Raw genomic sequence first — 20,675 nt, 5'->3', positions numbered from 1 at the left:
GTCGTCGTCGTCGTCGTAGTCGTCGTCGTCGTCGTCGTCGTCGTCGTAGTAGTCGTCGTCGTCGTCGTAGTAGTAGTAGTAGTAGTAGTCGTAGTAGTAGTAGCAGTAGTAGTAGTAGTAGTAGTAAAAGAGTAGTAGTAGTCGTAGGTGGTGGTAGCAGAAGAAATCGTCGTAGTAGTAGTAGAAGTGGTAGTAGTAGTAGTAGTAGTCGTAGTAGTAGTCGTAGTAGTAGTAGTCGTCGTAGTAGTCGTAGTCGTCGTCGTCGTAGTAGTCGTAGTCGTCGTAGTAGTAGTCGAGCTAGGCAGTAGTAAGTAGTACGTAGTAGTAGTAGTAGTACGTAGTAAAGTAGTATAGTAGTAGTAATAGTAGTAGTAGCAGCAGCAGCAAGCAGAAGCAGCAGCAGCAGCAGCAGTAGTAGCTAGGTAGTAGTAGTAGTAGTATGCATTACAAAAATGCTGTTGCCTTACATTTGGTAAAATTTAAATATATTACAAGGGAGGCAAATCTGTAACAATAAATTTTAACTTATTGGCATTTGTTTCCCCTGTAGTGTATTACCTCCCCTGTCCTGCTTATATTTATATTAATCAACAATATACAAAAAATCTCATATTCTGATAATATTTTTACTGATCCACTGTATTTTACTAAAAGGATGATGTTTCATTGGACTGATAATTATAGATTTAGGATTACAGACCAGTTGCTTCAGTTAATATTGTTCAGAGTGTGCCCTGTTGGCCGCGTATGCATAAGTTGAATTATCATTCAAAAACCATTTTACTATTTCGAGTCACCGTGACCTTGACCTTTGACCTAGTGACCTCAAAATCAATAGGGGTCATGATCAATGTACCTATGAAGTTTCATGATCCTAGGCCCAAGCGTTCTTGAGTTATCATCTGGAAACCACATGGTGGACAGACGTACCGACACCTGGTGGACGTACCGACCGACCTACCGACATGAGCAAAGCAATATGCCCCCTCTTCTTCAAAGGGGGGCATAATAATGATGCTCAAAAGGTAGGAAAAAGATCAATAGGATTTTGTACTAGTTTTTGTCTTAACATTTTTCGTATATCACAATAAATATATACATTGTAGTTTGTTTGTATTTGAATTCAGAAAGAGGGTTATAGGCCTGCTTTTAATAACAAAGTTCATTATTTTTTTAAACTAAAATAAGCTGATAAGACTTGTTTTGACTTGAACTCTATTGAATTATAATAATTACAATACAAATATTAAATGCTTTATGAAAGATTTAAAGATATGACAATAACTTGTTTCTTCTTATGTATTGGTCTTCTACTTAATAATTCTGTATAGGCCCCCAGTCACTGTGTAATGACCATTTTTCTGCTACTAGTATGTCTGCATACATTTAAATAATTAAAAAAAATCAAATAAAGTGATAATACTTTATAGTTATAGTTATTGGTTAAAAACAAGCACAATGCAATGCATTTCATGTACTCCAGGTAATCCTTGAATTGAAATAAATGTAAATTTTTGTATTTTCTTCCATCATTAAAAAATATTTCAATAAACACATATTTCAAGTATTCAGAATAAAAGTCTTCATATTAAGACATATGAACAGAAAAAAAAAGATCTGATTTTCACATAAGACCTTTTTGCATAAAAAATAAAATCATACAAGATCTTAAGCGCAAAACAGTCGTATCTTGATATTTTACAAATATCTCCGATTACAATAATGCCAATAGAAGTATATATTGTGAACTTTAAATAAACGTACAATAACTACATTCAAGCAAAATATTTTTTTATTACTGATAAAAATTAATAAATTATTATTTTTTTTTGTCGTAATGAAAAGTTTACAAAAAGTCAGTTAAGACTGTTTTGCACTAAGCCCTCGGCATGTCTCCATAGATAAGACATTACAGCGCTGTCCGTTTTAACGAGATGTAAAGGGTTTGAATCATATTTAGTTATTTCTGTCAAGTATTAAAAGTGTCCTTTTCTTGTTCCTTGGCTTGTTCAAACATAAATTTGAACGTCTCCTCCTTCTGAAAGACACGAGGGCCAAGATGGCCCTAGTTCGCTCACCTGAGAGGAGCCGGTTCATTTAATCTTTACCAAACGTCAAAGTTAACCTAGATATTGTCCATACAAACATCCTGGTCAAGTTTCATCATTATTGAACCAAAACTCTGGCGTATCGAGTGTTTTTGTTTTTGTAAGATTTTACCTGGTGACCTATATTTTGAGTTGACCCCCCTTACCAAACATCAAACTTTGCTTACAAAAATTAATATTTTGACCAAAATTCATAAAATCTGAAACAAAATTGTGACCTCTAGTGTTTACAAGGATTTTGTATAATATAATGAAAATTTGGACAATCTAAGGGCAATAATTATGGCATTAATTATGTGATTTTGCTCATTATCACACTTGACTGAGATCTTTCAGCAACTTTCATAAAGAATGCTTGAGAAGTGTGAATGCTAGAGTGTTTACAAACCAAATGTGGACGAACGGACAGCAGACAAAGACCAATTCTAAAACCTCACCTGAGCAATCAGGTGAGCTAAAAAGTGTGTTTCACCGATCTGAGCCATTTTCCAACTTGTCCGAGAAATCAATAAAACCAATGTATTGACTAAGTTTCACGATGATTAGGCAAAAAAAGAGACTTCTATAGTGTTCGATCACAAGGTTTCTCTCTAGTCACATAAGGAAAACTGCCCCCTCCCCCCCTGGCGGCCATGTTTTTTGACCGAATGGGACCATTTGCAAACTCACCTGAGATATATATAAAAAAAACACACCAAGTTTCATGATCATAGGGCAAAAAATGTGACTTCTAGAGTGTTCACAAGCTTTTTTTATTATATAAATATTATAAATATAAGAAAACTGCCCCAACCCCCCCCCCCCCCCCTGGCAGCCACGTTATTCAACTGACCGGAACCATTTTTTAACTCAACTCTCTTATCAAGGAAACAAATGTTCTGACCAAATTTCATGAAAATTGGGCCAAAAATGTGACTTCTAGAGTGTTCACATGTTTTCACTATGTACATTTAGAGAAAAATGCCGCGCCCACTGGCGGCCATGTTTTTCGTCGATCTGGACCATTTTCAACCTCGTCGGAGATATCAATAAAACCAATGTTTTGTCCAATTTTCATGATGATAGGGCAAAAATTACGACTTCTAGTGTGTTTACAAGGTTTCTCTATAGCCAAATAAGGAAAACTGTTCCACCCACTGGCAGCCATGTTTTTCAACGGACCAGAACCACTTTTTAACTCAACCAACATATCATTAAGACAAACATTTTTACAAAGTTACATGAAGATTGGGCATGAAATATGACTTCTACAGTGTTTACAAGGTTTTTATTTTTTTTGGACCTAGTGACCTAGTTTTTGACCCAGCATGACCCAGTTTCCAACTCCATCGAGATATCATTGGGACAAATCTTTTGACCAAGTTTCATGAAGATCGGACAAAAAATGTGGCATCTTAAGAGTGTTTACAAGGTATCTCTATAGCCAAACAAGAGCTTGTCACAGTAGTGCTCTAAAATCCCTGCCGAAATGTGTTTGCTTGTATGAGAACATTTGTTTTAGAGAGTAGAATAATATTTGTAAAACATGGCACCTGTGTCATCTATTTATATTTCAAGGATCAATTAGTTATATAGTGTTGGAGTTATGCTGTAGAGAATAAAATATATGGAAATGAACAAAGGGAGGTAATTAAAAAACTACGGCCGATAGAGTTATGGCTCATGTTCACTGCACTTCTCCTAATTGCCATCTGTTTATATTTCTAGTTTCAAGTAAATCCCTTCAGTAGATATAGAGTTATGCTCCGGACAAAAATTTACTTTCAAATTAAATAAAGGGAGATAATTCAAAAACTAAGGTTGATAAGAGTTATGGTTCTTAGTCACTGCACTTCTCCTTCTTGCCATCTGTTTATATTTCTTGTTTCAAGTAAATCCCTTCAGTAGATTTAGAGTTATGCTACGGACACAAATTTAATATGAAATTAAATAAAGGGAGAAAATTCAAAAACTAAGGTAGATAGAGTTATGGTTCTTAGTCACTGCACTTCTCCTACTTGTCATCTGTTTATATTTCATGTTTCAAGTAAATCCCTTCAGTAGATTTAGAGTTATGCTCCGGACAAGACTTTAGTTTGAAATAATATAAAAGGGGAGATAATTCAAAAACTAAGGTAGATAGTTATGGTTCTTGGGCACTGCACTTCTCCTAGTTGCCATCTGTTTATTTTTCAAGTTTCAAGTAAATCCCTTAAGTAGTTTTAGAGTTATGCTCCGGACAAAGTTTCCTACAGACGGACGGATGGACGGACAGAGACTATTACTATATCCCCTCCAAAAATATTTCGGCAGGGATAATAAGGAACACTGCCCTGCCCACTGGCGGCCATGTTTTTCAACAGACCAGAACCACTTTTGAACTCAACCAACATATCATTAATACAAACATTTTGACAAAGTTTCATGAAGATTGTGCATGAAATGTGACCTCTACAGTGTTTACGAGGTTTTTATTTTTTTTGACCTAGTGACCTAGTTTTTGACCCGGCATGACCCAGTTTCGAACTCGACCGAGATATCATTGGGACAAAGCTTCTGACCAAGTTTCATGAAGATCGGAAAAGAAATGTGCCCTCTAGAAAATACACTGTATTATTATGAAAACATTAATAGTCAAAGAAGAGTAACTACTGTAAACTTTTAAATGCAATATTTAGAAGAGTTGTCTCGCATGTTACATGACCTTAAGGTAGCGCACCTCTAATGATTTCCCGCGATTTCTTCGAAGGTTGAAGAGCCTACTATTAGCTGCCGTAGCCTAGTGGTTAAGGCGATAGACTAGAAATCTTTTGGGATATTCCCGCGCAGGTTCGAATCCTGTCGACGACGTATACTTTTTTGCGACGCGTTTTATTTATTTCCTAACGTAATTTGATTTAATATGGCATATAAGCTATATTTATTGTTAAATATGTTGCAATTTTTATGCACATTCTTCAATTATTAAAATTAAAACAACGTTATGGCGAAATTGGGTGATTTACTGTTGAAAATACGAACCATGCATGTTGCATTTTTATTTTTATTTCAAAAAGTAAACGGTAAATCTGTCTAGTTCTTAGTATTTTTGCTGTATATAGTGTTTCTATAAAAACTAAGTTTAAAATATGACTTAAATGATACTATTTTGAATTTTATGACACTTTGTTTTTAACCGCCCCAATTTTTACTTGGCTGAAATCACTTACATTTCATGGCGCTCTTCCATAGATAAAAATTTGTAAAAAATAAATGTCTGTAAAAGAATACTTATTTATTTATTTTGTTTAAACTTTAAACACCTTTACATCATCTGTACACACCAACTGCATGCCCATATTTGGAAATTTGAATGAATTATGGAACTTTTTTATACCTAAGGGGTAAAAATAAACTGGACAAAAGCCGAGCGTGGGGGTGGTTTTGAAAAAATCAGTATATTTTTTTAAAAAGCATGGAAAGCCTCCCTACAAATTTGCATGTAGTTCAGTGAAATGATGCTGATTAAGAAAATAATTAATTAGATTATATTTGGATATGTGCCCATTAGAGGTGCGCTACCTTAATTCATGATTGTTTACAAGCCTTTTTACTATATAAATATAAGGAAAACTGCCCGTCCCCTGGCAACCATGTTTTTCAGCGGACCGGAACCATTTTCGAACTCAACTCTCATATCAAGGAAACAAATGTTCTGACCAAATTTCATGAAAATTGGGCCAAAAATGTGACTTCTAGAGTGTTCACATGTTTTCACTATATACATATAGAGAAAAATGCCCCGCCCACTGGCAGCCATGTTTTTTCACCAATCTGGACCATTTTCTAACTCGTTTGAGATATTAATAAAACCAATGTTTTTACCAACTTTCATGATGATTGGGCAAAAATTGTGACTTCTAGAGTGTTAACAAGGTTTCTCTATAGCCAAATAAGGAAAACTGCCCTGACCACTGGCGGCCATGTTTTTCAACGGACCAGAACCACTTTTGAACTCAACCAACATATCATTAAGACAAACATTTTGACAAAGTTACATGAAGATTGGGCATGAAATGTGACTTCTTCAGTGTTTACAAGTTTTTCTTTTTTTTGACCTAGTGACCTGATTTTTGACCCGGCACGACCCAGTTTCGAACTTGACCGAGATTTTAATGGGACAAAGCTTCTGACCAAGTTTCATGAAGATCCGACAATAAATGTGGCCTCTAGTGAGTTTACAAACAAATGTGGACAGACAGACAACGGACGGACAGACAGACGACGGACAAAGACCAGTCACAAAAGCTCACCTAAGCAATCAGGTGAGCTAAAAAAATATCAGAATAAAGCGGTGCCAAATAATAATAAAGATGCGGTGCTTTTACGGACATTGTTGAGCGGTGTTCATATTTCTATAATGTCAGTGTTGAGCGGTGCATACTTGCTAACACATGTAAATGTAAAAATCACAGTTGTATTCAATAAAGCATGCCATAATGTGTTGTAAATTGATTTTTCTACCATAAAATACCGTTTAATGGGTTTAAAATCTGCAAAATACGATTTTTCGCGTCATGAAAGTCACTTCTTTCATTACATGCTCAAACTGTTTTCACTATTTTGAAGTTAATTGCGACTCAATTTTGATGCAGTAAATGGCAATTAGATGTAAAATATATACTTTGTTCGATGGAATGTCATTTTATTACCAACTTAACTTTTTTTCATTGATTTTCGGACTCGCCAAAAACTTTGCGGCCATGTTTTTGACAGAAGGATACGGAGCTTTTGTCAGAAGTATAAAATTTTGACGGTGAGTGGAATAGTTGTGGTAATCGCCCTATCCCCGTGTTCATGTATCGTTTGAAATAGGTGCCAATATTTGGCAAGAGGATAAGTAACTGATAATAATTCAGCAACCAGTTACCTGTACTATTCTGAGTCACTGTAGTAATAGGATAAGTAGTTTTATCTGCTGCATCCGTGTTATTAGCAGTTGCATCCATGTTATTAGCAGCAGCATCCGTGTTATTAGCAGTAATGTAAAAGCTGACGTAATTGCTGGATTTGTAAATTGCAAAACATTTGTATACTCCAATAGTTTCATCATTTAGACTGTTAATTTGCAAAATTCCCCCACTGCCAGTAGTGGACACACTGTATTGTGAATGCAAACTCGGGTTCAATATTGTGCATGGTGTAAATGTCCCATAACATTCTGCAATTGTTACAGACGTGTTTGATTTATTGCTGATGAATTTGAATGCAAGATCGTCATTTGATGAGCATTTTATGGTCATGTCCTTTACCGTGCCCAACAGGATGTGTTCACACAAGTCGCAGGCAACTGAAATAGTATTAAGCTGCAATAATTAACTAGAGGACCAAAGCTCACCTGAGAACTTAATTGTTCTGAGCACATAATGTTAACAATGTTTAACAATAAAACTGCCCCAAAATCTGGAAGACACATTTTTAACATTTAAAAATCATGTTGAACTCAGTCCAGATATCACAACAACATTCTTTTTTATATTCTCAGAAAGATTTATGATAAATGGGTTACAAATGTAATTTTAAGAGTGTTCAAATGGTTTTCCTATACCCAGATAAGAACAAGATGTGTTTGTGAAACACTATGTCCCCATATATGACGTTTGACCTTGAAGGATGACCTTGACCTTCACCCTTCACCACTCAAAATGTTTAGCTCCATGAGATACACATGCATGTCAAATATATAATTGCTAGCTTCAATATTGCATAAGTGACATTACATGAGCAATTTTGACCCATATATTTGACCTTGAAGGATGACCTTGACCTTGACCTTTTACCACTCAAAATGTGCAGCTCCATGAGATACACATGCATGCCAAATATCAAGTTGCTATCTTCAATATTGCAAAAGTACTCATAAAATGAGCGATTTTGGCCACATATATTTGACCTCTGACCTTGAAGGATGACCTTGACCTTGACCTTTCACCACTCAAAATGTGCAGCTCCATGAGATACACATGCATGCCAAATATCAAGTTGCTATCGTGAATATTGAAATATTGCAAATGTGTACATTAAATGAGCAATTTTGACCCATATATTTGACCTTTGACCTTGAAGGATGACCTTGACCTTTCATCACTCAATATGTGCAGCTCCATGAGATACATATGCATGCCAAATATCAAGTTGCTATCTTCAATATTGCAAAAGTTATTGCAAATGTTAAAGTTGGCGCAAACCAACAGACCAACAGACAGGGCAAAAACAATATGTCCCCCACTACTATAGTGGGGGACATAAAAACTGACAAAACTCATGGAAGCCATGGTTATCAATGGTATGAAATCATATTGGCAGAGAATAGAACCAATATGCAGATCAAGTTTCACAAATATTCTGCAATAGATGGGACCTAAAAAGTATTCAAATCCATTTTCTTTAATAATTTGACCTTGTGACCTTTTTTGATATCACATAACCCAGTTAAGAACTTGGAAAAGATATACTTGGGACTTGTAATTGTTGTTACCAAGTTTCGTGAACACTTAAAAATTAATGTGGTATCTGAAGTGTTCACAAGTTTGTTATTTTATTTGAAATAGAAAGTGTATTACCACTGGAGACCAAGTTTTAACCCATATTGAGGTTTAATTGAGTAATATTATCTGGATAGGTTTCATATTGATTGCACCAACATATGTGACTTCTAAAGTGTTAACAAGGTTTCACTCTAGCCATACCTAGAAAATTGCCACGCACTCTGACAGCCACTTTTTATATGAACCAGAAACATTTTCAAACTCTACTACAATATTACTACAATAAATATCCTTACCAAGTGTCATGAAGATTGTATTAAGCATGTGACTTGAGTGATTATAAGGTTTTAATTTGCCTTATAAGGGAACGGAGAGGCACAGTTTTTTAACTCGGCCGTGATATACCGTTTTTGAACTCGGCCGTGATATAATAAGAACAAAAGTTCTAAGCATATTGTATCATGATTGGAAAAAACCTTAGAGTGTTAACAAGATTTTACTATAGCCATAAAAGAGAAACTACCTACACTCTTGTTGGTCTTGTTCACAGACAAGAACAATTTTCGAACAACACCAAGATAGCAGTAGAACAAATGCTTTGACAAAGAGGCATGAATATTGGACAAGCTTTAATTTAATTCGACCAAAATAACTTTGTAACAAATGTCCTGAGTAATTTTTACTAAGATTTAAAAAATAAATACATAATGTGGACACTAAATTGTTTAAAGGGCAAAGGTTGCAGATCGACAATTGACGACTGACAAAAGGGGCTCACAATAGTTCAACATGAGCACGGTGGTCCCAGGTTAGCCTTAAATCATAAAGTTGCAGGTTTTTACTGCTAGTATCCTGATGATACCCAGTAACAAATGTTTTCGATATACATGTGGTGGCTGTTCCAACTGCAGTTGCTGCGTTTCAAATGCTATGTCAACAATGTGAAATAAGTCCACTTTGTCAAATTTCACGTTCAACCTTTATATAACCACACTTTAGTAGACTTCAGATACACATGTTAAAACTTACCATTACTCTCATTAGTATTTCAAGATGTAAACAAGAGATGTGTTTGTCAGAAACACAATGCCCCCAAATGCCACGCTTTGAAGCCATACATTTGACCTTTGATCTTAAAGGTTGACCTTGACCTTTCACCACTCAAAATGTGCAGCTCCATGATATACACATGCATGCCAAATATCTTCAATATTTAAAAAATTATGACCAAGGTTAAAGTTTTGAGGCAGAATGACAGAATGACAGACACATACAATGACAGACAGACAGGCCAAAAACAATATACCCCCAATCATTCGATCTGGGGGCATAAAAAGAATGAGGAAATGGGCACAGCTTTTTGTTGCATATATACATACCAGATGGATTGTGTGTGTTGTTTGCTTCTGTAATTGGTAATAGCGATAGTGAAATTTCCGTGCTTATACAATTCGAGGGATTGTAAGTTTCACAGCATTGATATGTTCCAATAGTGGCATTGTCTATACTGGTTATTCTCAGACGTCCACCATGTTCAGTGTTCACAACCTCATATTTGTTTGCTAAAGTGTTTTTGAACTGAAGACACGATTTACTTTTAAAGTAACACACTGCTATTGTTAAAGATCTTTCATATCTGCTACTATAAAATTCAAACAAGAAGTCATTGTTTGAAGCACATTCTATTGATGTATCATTCTTTCTGCCCATCAGTATGGTTTCAAGTATGGTTCCAAGACTGGATGCATTTGCTGAAATCATATGATACATCATGAATGTTTAAAAATAAACAAGGTTTGTTTGTAAAACATGCATGCCCCCCTATATGGACTATAAGTTGTAGTAGCAGCCATTGTGTGAATACGTTTTTTGTCACTGTGAACGGTGGTGGTGGTGGTGGTGGTGGTGGTGGGTGGTGGTGGTGCAGTAGTAGTAGTAGTAGTAGTAGTAGTAGTAGTAGTAGTAGTAGTAGTTGTAGTAGTAGTAGTAGTAGTAGTAGTAGAAGTAGTAGTAGTAGTAGTAGTAGTAGTAGTAGTAGTAGTAGTAGTAGTAGTAGTAGTAGTAGTAGAAGTAGTAGTAGTAGAAGTAGTAGTAGTAGTAGTAGTAGTAGTAGTAGTAGTAGTAGTAGTAGTAGTAGTAGTAGTAGTAGTAGTAGTTATTAGTAGTAGTAGTAGTAGTAGTAGCAGTAGCAGTAGCATAGCAGCAGCATTACAATACCAATACTTAAGAATGATCAAATGGGAAAAGGTAACCTAGCACTGGCAGTAAATATGGGGCTCATTTATAGGTCAGATTTGGAATCTCTGCTGTAAAATGAGATTTTAAATGAATTAAAGGGAGGCAAATGCTGTAATAAAAAGAACATGCATAAATGGTAGTTGTTTCCCTTGTTTGAACCATGCTAAATCCTTAAAATGCCTATTTCCAGTAACTGTGACCTTCACCTGTGACCTTGACCTTTGACCTAGTGACCTCAAAATCAATAGGGGTCAATAGGGGTCATCTGCCAGTCATGATCTATGTACCTATGAAGTTTCATGATCCTAGCCCCAAGTTATCATCCGGAAACCACCTGGTGGACGGACCGATCGACCGACCGACCTACCGACCGACATGAGCAAAGCAATATACCCCCTCTTCTTTGAAGGGCGGCATAATAAATAAATCCTTTTCAGTGAGTGCCTTCTAAATAAAATTTTGTTTTTATGATATAGATCTGCAATATTGATCGTATAATAGAAACATTATTGTTTTTTTTAAATGGAAAATCATAAAAACACACATTCTAGATATTAAGCATGATGATCACACTTACACACTTGATTAAGGCTTTATTATCAATGTGCAAATCATGCGTAATTACTTAACAATTGAATGGATGTTGGCAGATTAGTTTCATAGGAAAAGTTGTATCTTCTATGGTTACGATAAACCTGACGTGTATATTATCATTAGTTATAGATGAAAACTAGTCAATATTATTATTTGAACCACTAGGCCCTCCATTTCAGGGGGGGGGGATGCACATTTTCTGAAGTCCAGTTTCATTTTATAATAAAAATACAATGCAATTTTCTTACAAGTCATCTTTGATTGGCGGATGGCACTAATTATTTAATGATTCAATTTGAATAAAACCCTTATAATTATATCATGCCAACACATCGCTCTTATTGCAAATTATACTCAATGAAAAAAGGCCAAACTGCACAAAATGACTCATGATGCAATCAGTAGAGATTAGAGTTATATTTGCATTTATTAAAAGAATGGTTAATGGCTAAATAATAATTGTTTATAGACCAAATAATAACAAAAAAGACGAAGATAATTTCCTCATGTACACTTTTGAATGTTTAAAACGGCAGTGATGCTTGTATTGGTATTTTGTTTTGAATAGATGCTAAAATACAAAATACTCTGTCTGCTTCTGGAGTATATATCATTTGGCATCTTAATTAAATTTTAATTGAGGCAGATAACCATATTTGTTGTTTCACTGCTTTTGCATGGAAATTGGTACAGGCTATTTCAAGTGACAGACAAACAAAACAAAATGTTTTTCGATATTACTCTACAAAGATATATTCAGTTAATTTCATGTATTGTTACTATTTTGCATGGTAAATAATCACATGATAGCAGTAATGCAGGTGGATATTTTATCCCATTTTAATCATTTGAATACACTTGGCGTAGGACCATACAACACCACCCAATGACATTTAAGTCAGGTAAAGGAGAAATGCAGTTTTCATAACGAAAATGCTATTTTATAACTAAATCTATTCTTAAAGCGGGTATATACGATTTTTATATGTGCTGAATTGTAAAATATTGATACAAATATGTTATAATAACACACACTATGCAAGAAAAATGATACATTTAAGGCGAATTTTATAAAATACAGCAAATACAAATTAGCGCCCCGAGCCGATTGTGACGAAGATAATTCGTAATTATTTTCCTACAATAACCGATGCATTCGTCTTTTTAGTAAGTGTTCATGTGTCGTATGAATCGATATCGCTGCAGGAATTTCAAATGAACCGTTAAACTAAATTTAGATTCACATCGTACATGCATGATATACATGCTGGTGAATTCGGCTGTACAGCCTTTTTCGATTTCAGAATTAAATATCTGGCTTATTTAGCATTTTTCGACACATGTTCTTCTTAACTTTTATTTTAGTTTATATTGCAATATATGTATAATAAGTTTTTTACACATTTTATATTAATCAATAAATATTTGACAAGATCGTATATACCCGCTTTAAACAATTCTTATCATGAAGAAAAATAGTGAAAAACATTTTGATACTTAAAAACAATGATTTTGTTTTCCGTAAACTGCTTGGGTATTTCCGCACCTATTTTGGTGTTGAAGTCAACTTGACACAACACACATGACATGAAAACTTGTCCATTGTTATTACGCATAGGAGCTTGAACCTATCCCTTTTATAGTTACCTTTGACAATAAATATAGTGTTATTTTGTTATAGTTTTATTAAAAGCAATTATTGCAACTCTTTGCCCGCAAATCCTTATTTGATATGGTTCACTGTGTTGGTTTTGGGTGCAAGGAACATACGGACAAAACTTTGAAAATACACATACCGGATACAATATTAAAATTATTTATATATTTTTTGACATTTCGAGACAATTTCTAAATGTATTAACATTACTAGAAACATGGATCACGGAGCTCCAGATAAGGGTCGTATTAAGAATTATTTTCAAGTCCGTTATGTATTTATTTAAAAATCTGGTAGTACCATTAAGAATTACAAAATCAAGTTACGAATATTATTTTTACATCGATTCGTATTGATTTTTATTGAGTTCTTTTCACGTATTAAAGATCTTTTCGGTACTTATATAGAATGGTTGTCGTATTTGTTTAACGAAGGGCATTTTTTCCAATAAAAGCGGCGTGTACAGTCTATCTATCAAAAAAAAAAAATGGCTGCGCCCAGAGGACGGCCTAAAAAAAAGCAAAGCGTGCAAAAAAACACGCTTTTAACATATTGTACGCATAGTGAGCGGAAGTTGAATGTTAAGAAAGACATTATAGAAAAGATCTTATACGATGACACCCATTATTATTTATTTTAAGGTCATTTAGAAAAGTTACGAATTATGTCCAAAACTTAGTAGTAACATTAAGAATAAAATTTCAGAGGTAAGAATTGTTTTTGAAAATGTTGTAGTAACGTTAAGAATTAAACAAAACCTTATCTGGAGCTCTGGGATCATTTTTATGCCTTTTATTATAGTAGTTAACAGATAACGATCATAATGCCATTACTTTTTATGCATGTATACATCAATGGTTTTGTAACAAAAAAAGTTGTTGAACCCTTCGCATAATTCTAAGGACTGATGGGCAAATCAGTGAAACAGCTATATAATGGACAATTACATGTCAACTAATAAATAACTCAGGCTATGGTCTAGGTCGTAAAAATGAAAGTTTAACAAATATTATGTGTGCTTGTCAGTATCAATTATATCGGGACCCGGACAATCGTTCCCACGGACAATCGTTCCTACACTAATTTTAACAAGGCGGACAGTCATTCCTACGTAGTTTTGACAACCCAGACAGTCGTTCCTACGTTGTTTTGACAACCAGGACAATCGTTCCTACATTATTTTGACGACTCGGATAATCTTTCCTACATTATTTTGACAGCCCAAACAATCGTTCGACAATTAAAGTATATCAGTTGTTAATAGTAGGCCTATTCAAATGAGCCGACCAATGTGATTTTAATTAATTAATTGACTAGTTTACTCACAAAATTTCAGTTTGTCGATTCTTTAACCTTAATTTAGCGATTAGTATGTGGCTGAAAGCATGTCGATGGTTGAGTTCCATCAGAGTGTTGGGTACCAAATTTGTCTTGACAACTAGGATGTGTTGTAAATAATAGACTATTGACACATATACATCCAGCTGTATGAATGAATGCACACATTTTTTTCTTTTTGTTTTTGTTTGCTTTCTCTTGCATATTATATTGTGTATATATGTATATAAATGCAAATATGTACTTTCTGTACATTATCAGTACAAGTTAAATACAGAACAACAATTCCAACAAGAGATTGCCAAGCAATATGGTCCTTTATCGGTGAAACCCATTTTCAGATTCTTTTTTATACATATTTGTTGCCATAGCAATCAGAATTCTTGACATAGGAACAAAATGAAATGACGTGCATAATTTCCATCTATCCATGTTTCAAGTTTCATGAAAAAATATGAAGAACTTTTTAAGTTATTTCAGGATCCAGAAAAGTGTGACAGACAGACTGACTGACAGGCAGAGTGCAAACTATAAGTCCCCTTCGGTTTCACCGGTAGGGGACAATAACTGTAATTTAGAAACAAATGACCGGCTTAGGAAAAACAGGGGTTTCACTGGGTCAATAAAGTTGTTGCCACTTTTTTGTGTCATAAAAACCTCAACATGTCTGTATATCAGACTCTTTTAAGATAGTCTATACTTTAATATAAAACATTTCATTGAGTTATTGTTATTATTCTGTATTCCATTAATGTAATTGACTCTATTATTAATTTTACACTTATAGAAACACATACATTTCAAGAGTAACTTTATAAGTCTTAATAAGCTTAATAATTTAGTTTTAGCGCAGATTCAATCATATGACACAAAGAAGCAATTTTGTTTTATGGATCATTTAAATTTCCAGCAACGATATCTATCATATTAACTGGTTCCCCGTTGAATATAACTGTTGACTCCGTTGAATATGTGTGTTTCAGAGTTTATTTACAGGTCCTACTGGCCTCTTCACGAGGTTACGGTAGCCCGACCTGGACTCCGTTGAATATACAATATTCAGACTTAAGGTCATAATACACTAAATAGTTTCCCTATATAATTCAATGTAAAAGCGACAACTTTGAGCGAAAATAAATGCAACATTTTGCACATAGAGACCCCCATAACCATACCTTTTCTTAAAGGCCATTCTAAGCGGAATCGATTTATGCAATAAAAAAGATATGTCATGTACAATGCAAGAAAGAACGTGACACAAATCAAAATCGACTGTTTTTGCAACTTTTTTTTTCGGCCGTTTCTTAGTGGAATGTAACCTTTTCTAGTGCAATGGTTTACTATAGTCTTCAAGTGTATCATATTTCAGGGATTCAGTAGTGAACACCTATTCATGCCCTACCATTATCTCCGCAAGATAACACCCGAATAATGGTAAAAAGTGTAAAACATGCCTTCCTGTCAACTATGAAATTTTTTTAGAGAGTACAGCCCTACATGAAGCGATCATTTAGTGTATTGTAACCTATAAGACAACGTTTACTGTTAACATCGCGAAAAATTAGCACTTCTTGATACTTATAAACCTATTTTCTATGTGCATGCCAATTTTCAGACCGATCTTTCACGTAGAAATGCTTGAAAATGCATTTTATTATAACGCCTGATAAGCCACGTGGCTTTCGCGTTCGGAGCTTTGATTTATAACGGGCGTTCAGGCGTAAAACGATTACCCTAAATAATTACAATCGGTCAAAATACTGGAATATTGTTACAAGCTATGTAGAAAAGGAAGTAAACAACCATTAAAACGTGTTCATGAGCTCTTTCAGCACAAATTGTTGCGATTTGAGATGCTCAAGACGAGTTTTTGTACGTTTTTTTTCTTATTTTCCTCTGAAAACGTATTTCTTTCTTAAAAACTCACGATGCTCCTTAAATTCGTGAAACAAACGCATTTATTCCGTGAAATTTGCCAAAACGCGTCATATCTCACTAAAAAAATGATGGTTTTCTGTAAATACAGCTCCTTTGTGACTAGGCCTGGTTTTGCGTTTAGGTCATAATACACTAAATAGTTTCCCTATATAATTCAATGTAAAAGCGACAACTTTGAGCGAAAATAAATGCAACATTTTGCACATAGAGACCCCCATAACCATACCTTTTCTTAAAGGCCATTCTAAGCGGAATCGATTTATGCAATAAAAAAGATATGTCATGTACAATGCAAGAAAGAACGTGACACAAATCAAAATCGACTGTTTTTGCAACTTTTTTTTTCGGCCGTTTCTTAGTGGAATGTAACCTTTTCTAGTGCAATGGTTTACTATAGTCTTCAAGTGTATCATATTTCAGGGATTCAGTAGTGAACACCTATTCATGCCCTACCATTATCTCCGCAAGATAACACCCGAATAATGGTAAAAAGTGTAAAACATGCCTTCCTGTCAACTATGAAATTTTTTTAGAGAGTACAGCCCTACATGAAGCGATCATTTAGTGTATTGTAACCTTAATATAGTCTAGAGAGTAGCGATAGATAAGGGGAGGTAACCAATCTACGGTAAAATTAGCCAATCGTGATTCATCGGCTATCTCGGATTCCTCCGTAAGATAGGCAATAAATCGTCTGCTGATCCAGAGTGTAAAATTAGCTTGTACCGATCCCTATTTAGGTCATAATACACTAAATAGTCTCCCTATATAATTCAATGTAAAAGCGACAACTTTGAGCGAAAATAAATGCAACATTTTGCACATAGAGGTCCCCATAACCATACCTTTTCTTAAAGGCCATTCTAAGCGGAATCGATTTATGCAATAAAAAAGATATGTCATGAACAATGCAAGAAAGAACTTGACACAAATCAAAATCGACTGTTTTTGCAACTTTTTTTTTCGGCCGTTTCTTAGTGGAATGTAACCTTTTCTAGTGCAATGGTTTACTATAGTCTTCACGTGTATCATATTTCAGGGATTCAGTAGTGAACACCTATTCATGCCCTACCATTATCTCCGCAAGATAACATCCGAATAATGGTAAAAAGTGTAAAACATGCCTTTCTGCATGATTTATAACGGGCGTTCAGGCGTAAAACGATTACCCTAAATAATTACAATCGGTCAAAATACTGGAATATTGTTACAAGCTATGTAGAAAAAGAAGTAAACAACTATTAAAACGTGTTCATGAGCTCTTTCAGCACAAATTGTTGCGATTTGAGATGCTCAAGACGAGTTTTTGTACGGTTTTTTTCTTATTTTCCTCTGAAAACGTATTTTCTTCTTAAAAACTCACGATGCTCCTTAAATTCGTGAAACAAACGCATTTATTCCGTGAAATTTGCCAAAACGCGTCATATCCCACTAAAAAAATGATGATTTTCTGTAAATACAGCTCCTTTGTGACTAGGCCTGGTTTTGCGTTTAGGTCATAATACACTAAATAGTCTCCCTATATAATTTAATGTAAAAGCGACAACTTTGAGCGAAAATAAATGCAACATTTTGCACATAGAGACCCCCATAACCATACCTTTTCTTAAAGGCCATTCTAAGCGGAATCGATTTATGCAATAAAAAAAGATATGTCATGTACAATGCAAGAAAGAACTTGACACAAATCAAAATCGACTGTTTTTGCAACTTTTGTTCCGGACGTTTCTTAGTGGAATGTAACCTTTTCTAGTGCAATGGTTTACTATAGTCTTCACGTGTATCATATTTCAGGGATTCAGTAGTGAACATCTATTCATGCCCTACCATTATCTCCGCAAGATAACATCCGAATAATGGTAAAAAGTGTAAAACATGCCTTCCTGTCAACTATGATATTTTTTAGAGAGTACAGCCCTACATGAAGCGATCATTTAGTGTATTGTAACCTATAGAGAGTAGCGATAGATAAGGGGAGGTAAACAATCTATCTATCATACGAAACACGAACATTAACTCCGATCCTAATAAAAAGACAGTTCCGCTCTGCTTAGAGGACTGTAAAGATGTGTAAAATATCGAATATAATATATATTTTTTATATACAACTGGTAGCAAGATGAGTTGCAGATAATTGGTCAGTTACCACATTTTAACTAACTCTTTTGACCTGTTAATTTTTTTCAGCTCAATTCAACAGTGAAAAATGCCTCTAATATCACTTTAAGCAAGAAAAATGCTTGCAATAACTCGCTTGGTCTCCAAATATTAGTCATGAAATCAACTCGTTTTCACACACAATAATATTAAATGTCAAAAGCAGCCATTTACCGACCTCATCGCGCAGATTTTGGAACGCCGTTATTTGATTGGTTGAAATTGTAACAAGAGGGCCATCAGGCCATAAGGCGCTCACCTGAAAGCCAAAGGAACTAGACTATTCTGAAAAAAATGAAAGCTGATTCATGAAGATTATTTTGGACCAAAATTGACTTTTAACTTGTTTTTTTATATTTGACCTTGTGACCTAGGTTTTGAGCTCATATGACCCAGCTTCAATCTCTGGCAAAATTTCATTGGGACTGTTCTGACCAAGTTGCATGAAGATTGGCCAATAAATGTGGCTAATATAGTGTCAACAAGTTTTCACTAAAGCCATATAAGGACAACTGCCCCCCCCCCCCCCCCTAGCGGCCATGTTTTTAAACAAACCATAACCATTTTCAAACTCACTCAAGCTATTGTTAGCACAAATGTTCAGATCAAGTTTCATAAAGATTGGACAATAAATGTGACTTCTAGAGTGTTAACAAGGTTTTGTAGTAAATAGCCATTTAAGGAAAAATGCCACACCCCCTTGCGGCCATGTTTTTTTTACTGATCTCAACCATTTTTGAACTTAGCCCAGATATTATTAGTTCAAATATTCTGACCAAGTTTCATGAGCATTGGACCACAAATGTGACTTCTAGAGTGTTAAAGTCTCTATAACGCTCAAAATCAACGAGCATTGCGTTAAGTATTTCTAAAAATAAAGTTAACACCTTAATAATCAGTGTTCCTTATGGCAATAGCCAAAAGTTCAACACTAGATGTGGTATGATTACACAGATTTTTGTAGATACATAATGCTCGTTTTTATTTATTTGTGGCCACAATTAATTCACGAGAATATATCTATTCATACGACACACGAACACCATTTTAGTGTTAATGTGTCGTATGAATAGATATGCAAAACAATAATAAAAACGAGCATTTTGTATCTACAAACATCTATTTTACCAGTTTACATCAGGCGTTGACATTTCGGCAATTACCATAAGGAACACTGATTTTTAATTGGTTAAGTTTATTTCACGAACAATTGTACGAAATTTTCGTTGATTTTGAGTAGCAATGTTACTTTAAGGGAATTGACCAATTGTCAATACCGTGAGGGAAAATAATTTATATAAAACACAACTTTCAACGTATCATAGCGTAAACAAATATTTACGCTATGATCATCGCCTTGGAACGATCAATGCCAAGAATAAGGTGTTCAAACCAGTTAAGAGAAATTCCGTAGCTTAAATGTTTTTCATAGATTAACTCCTATTACAACAAAATGTTAGTTTTTATCGACCTCATGGCATAAATATATTGATACTTTAAATACTCACCAAACTGTTGAGCGGTAGCTTTGTTGATAATTATTAGAACAGTCAACATACATACACACACCTGAAACAATCCAACTGTTTTCGCCATGTTTTCTTCTTTTACTATATTGCAACGTCAATAATTATATGTAGTTGATCTATATTTCAAACTTAAAAGAATATCATGTCAACAAAATGTACAACTTTTCTGATGCTGATGTTCCAAAGTTGAGTCACTCTTATATATGTAGATTACTGCATATATCAGTGAGCGTGCTCAGTTTTCGTGGTGTAACAGTTAAAAATATCAGTTTAGATTGTTTTGTTCAAAATCCACTCACAAATGTTCCCCGAACTGTTGAACTCATAAAAACTATATTTAATATGTATTATGCTGAAGTTTACACCGAATAATTGTCGCAACAGTAATCGTTTGTCAACAGTCAATCTTATTTATGTTTAAAACAAGACAATTGTCTATCAACGATTTTATCACAGATTGACGGCGACACGTGATCGAGTCGTTATCAGTGGAGAACAGAGGTTAAAGGGACATATTGGTACATTTAATGTTAAAAACAAAACATGAATATCCTAAGTACGGTGTGTACAATTTACGTTTAATAGTATTTGTATTTATCTCAAACCGATA

General features: G+C 34.6%; 1 protein-coding gene across 7 annotated transcripts in view; it reads right to left on the bottom strand.

Moving 5' to 3' along the window:
- LOC127865829 (uncharacterized) overlaps positions 1-20,472 on the bottom strand; it is a 74,122-nt gene extending 53,650 nt beyond the window's left edge. For 6 of the 7 annotated variants that reach the window (XR_008042781.1, XR_008042783.1, XR_008042784.1 and 3 more), the window contains exons 1-3: positions 20,045-20,472; positions 9,994-10,365; positions 6,997-7,416 (exon numbers count right to left, since the gene is read on the bottom strand). Coding sequence is in view for 1 of the 7 variants with exons in the window: in XM_052405855.1 (XP_052261815.1) it covers positions 6,997-7,416; positions 9,994-10,365; positions 20,045-20,132 (880 nt within the window). In the remaining 6 variants the exon portion in view is untranslated. The remainder of the gene's footprint in view (positions 1-6,996; positions 7,417-9,993; positions 10,366-20,044) is intronic. The other variant, XR_008042785.1, reaches the window with a different exon arrangement.
- Positions 20,473-20,675: the final 203 nt, after the last annotated feature.

This window comes from Dreissena polymorpha, chromosome 2 (assembly GCF_020536995.1).
Source record: "Dreissena polymorpha isolate Duluth1 chromosome 2, UMN_Dpol_1.0, whole genome shotgun sequence".
NCBI lineage: Eukaryota > Metazoa > Mollusca > Bivalvia > Myida > Dreissenidae > Dreissena > Dreissena polymorpha.
Note: the sequence above shows the minus strand (reverse complement) of the source record. Positions and strands in the feature narration are given on the sequence as shown.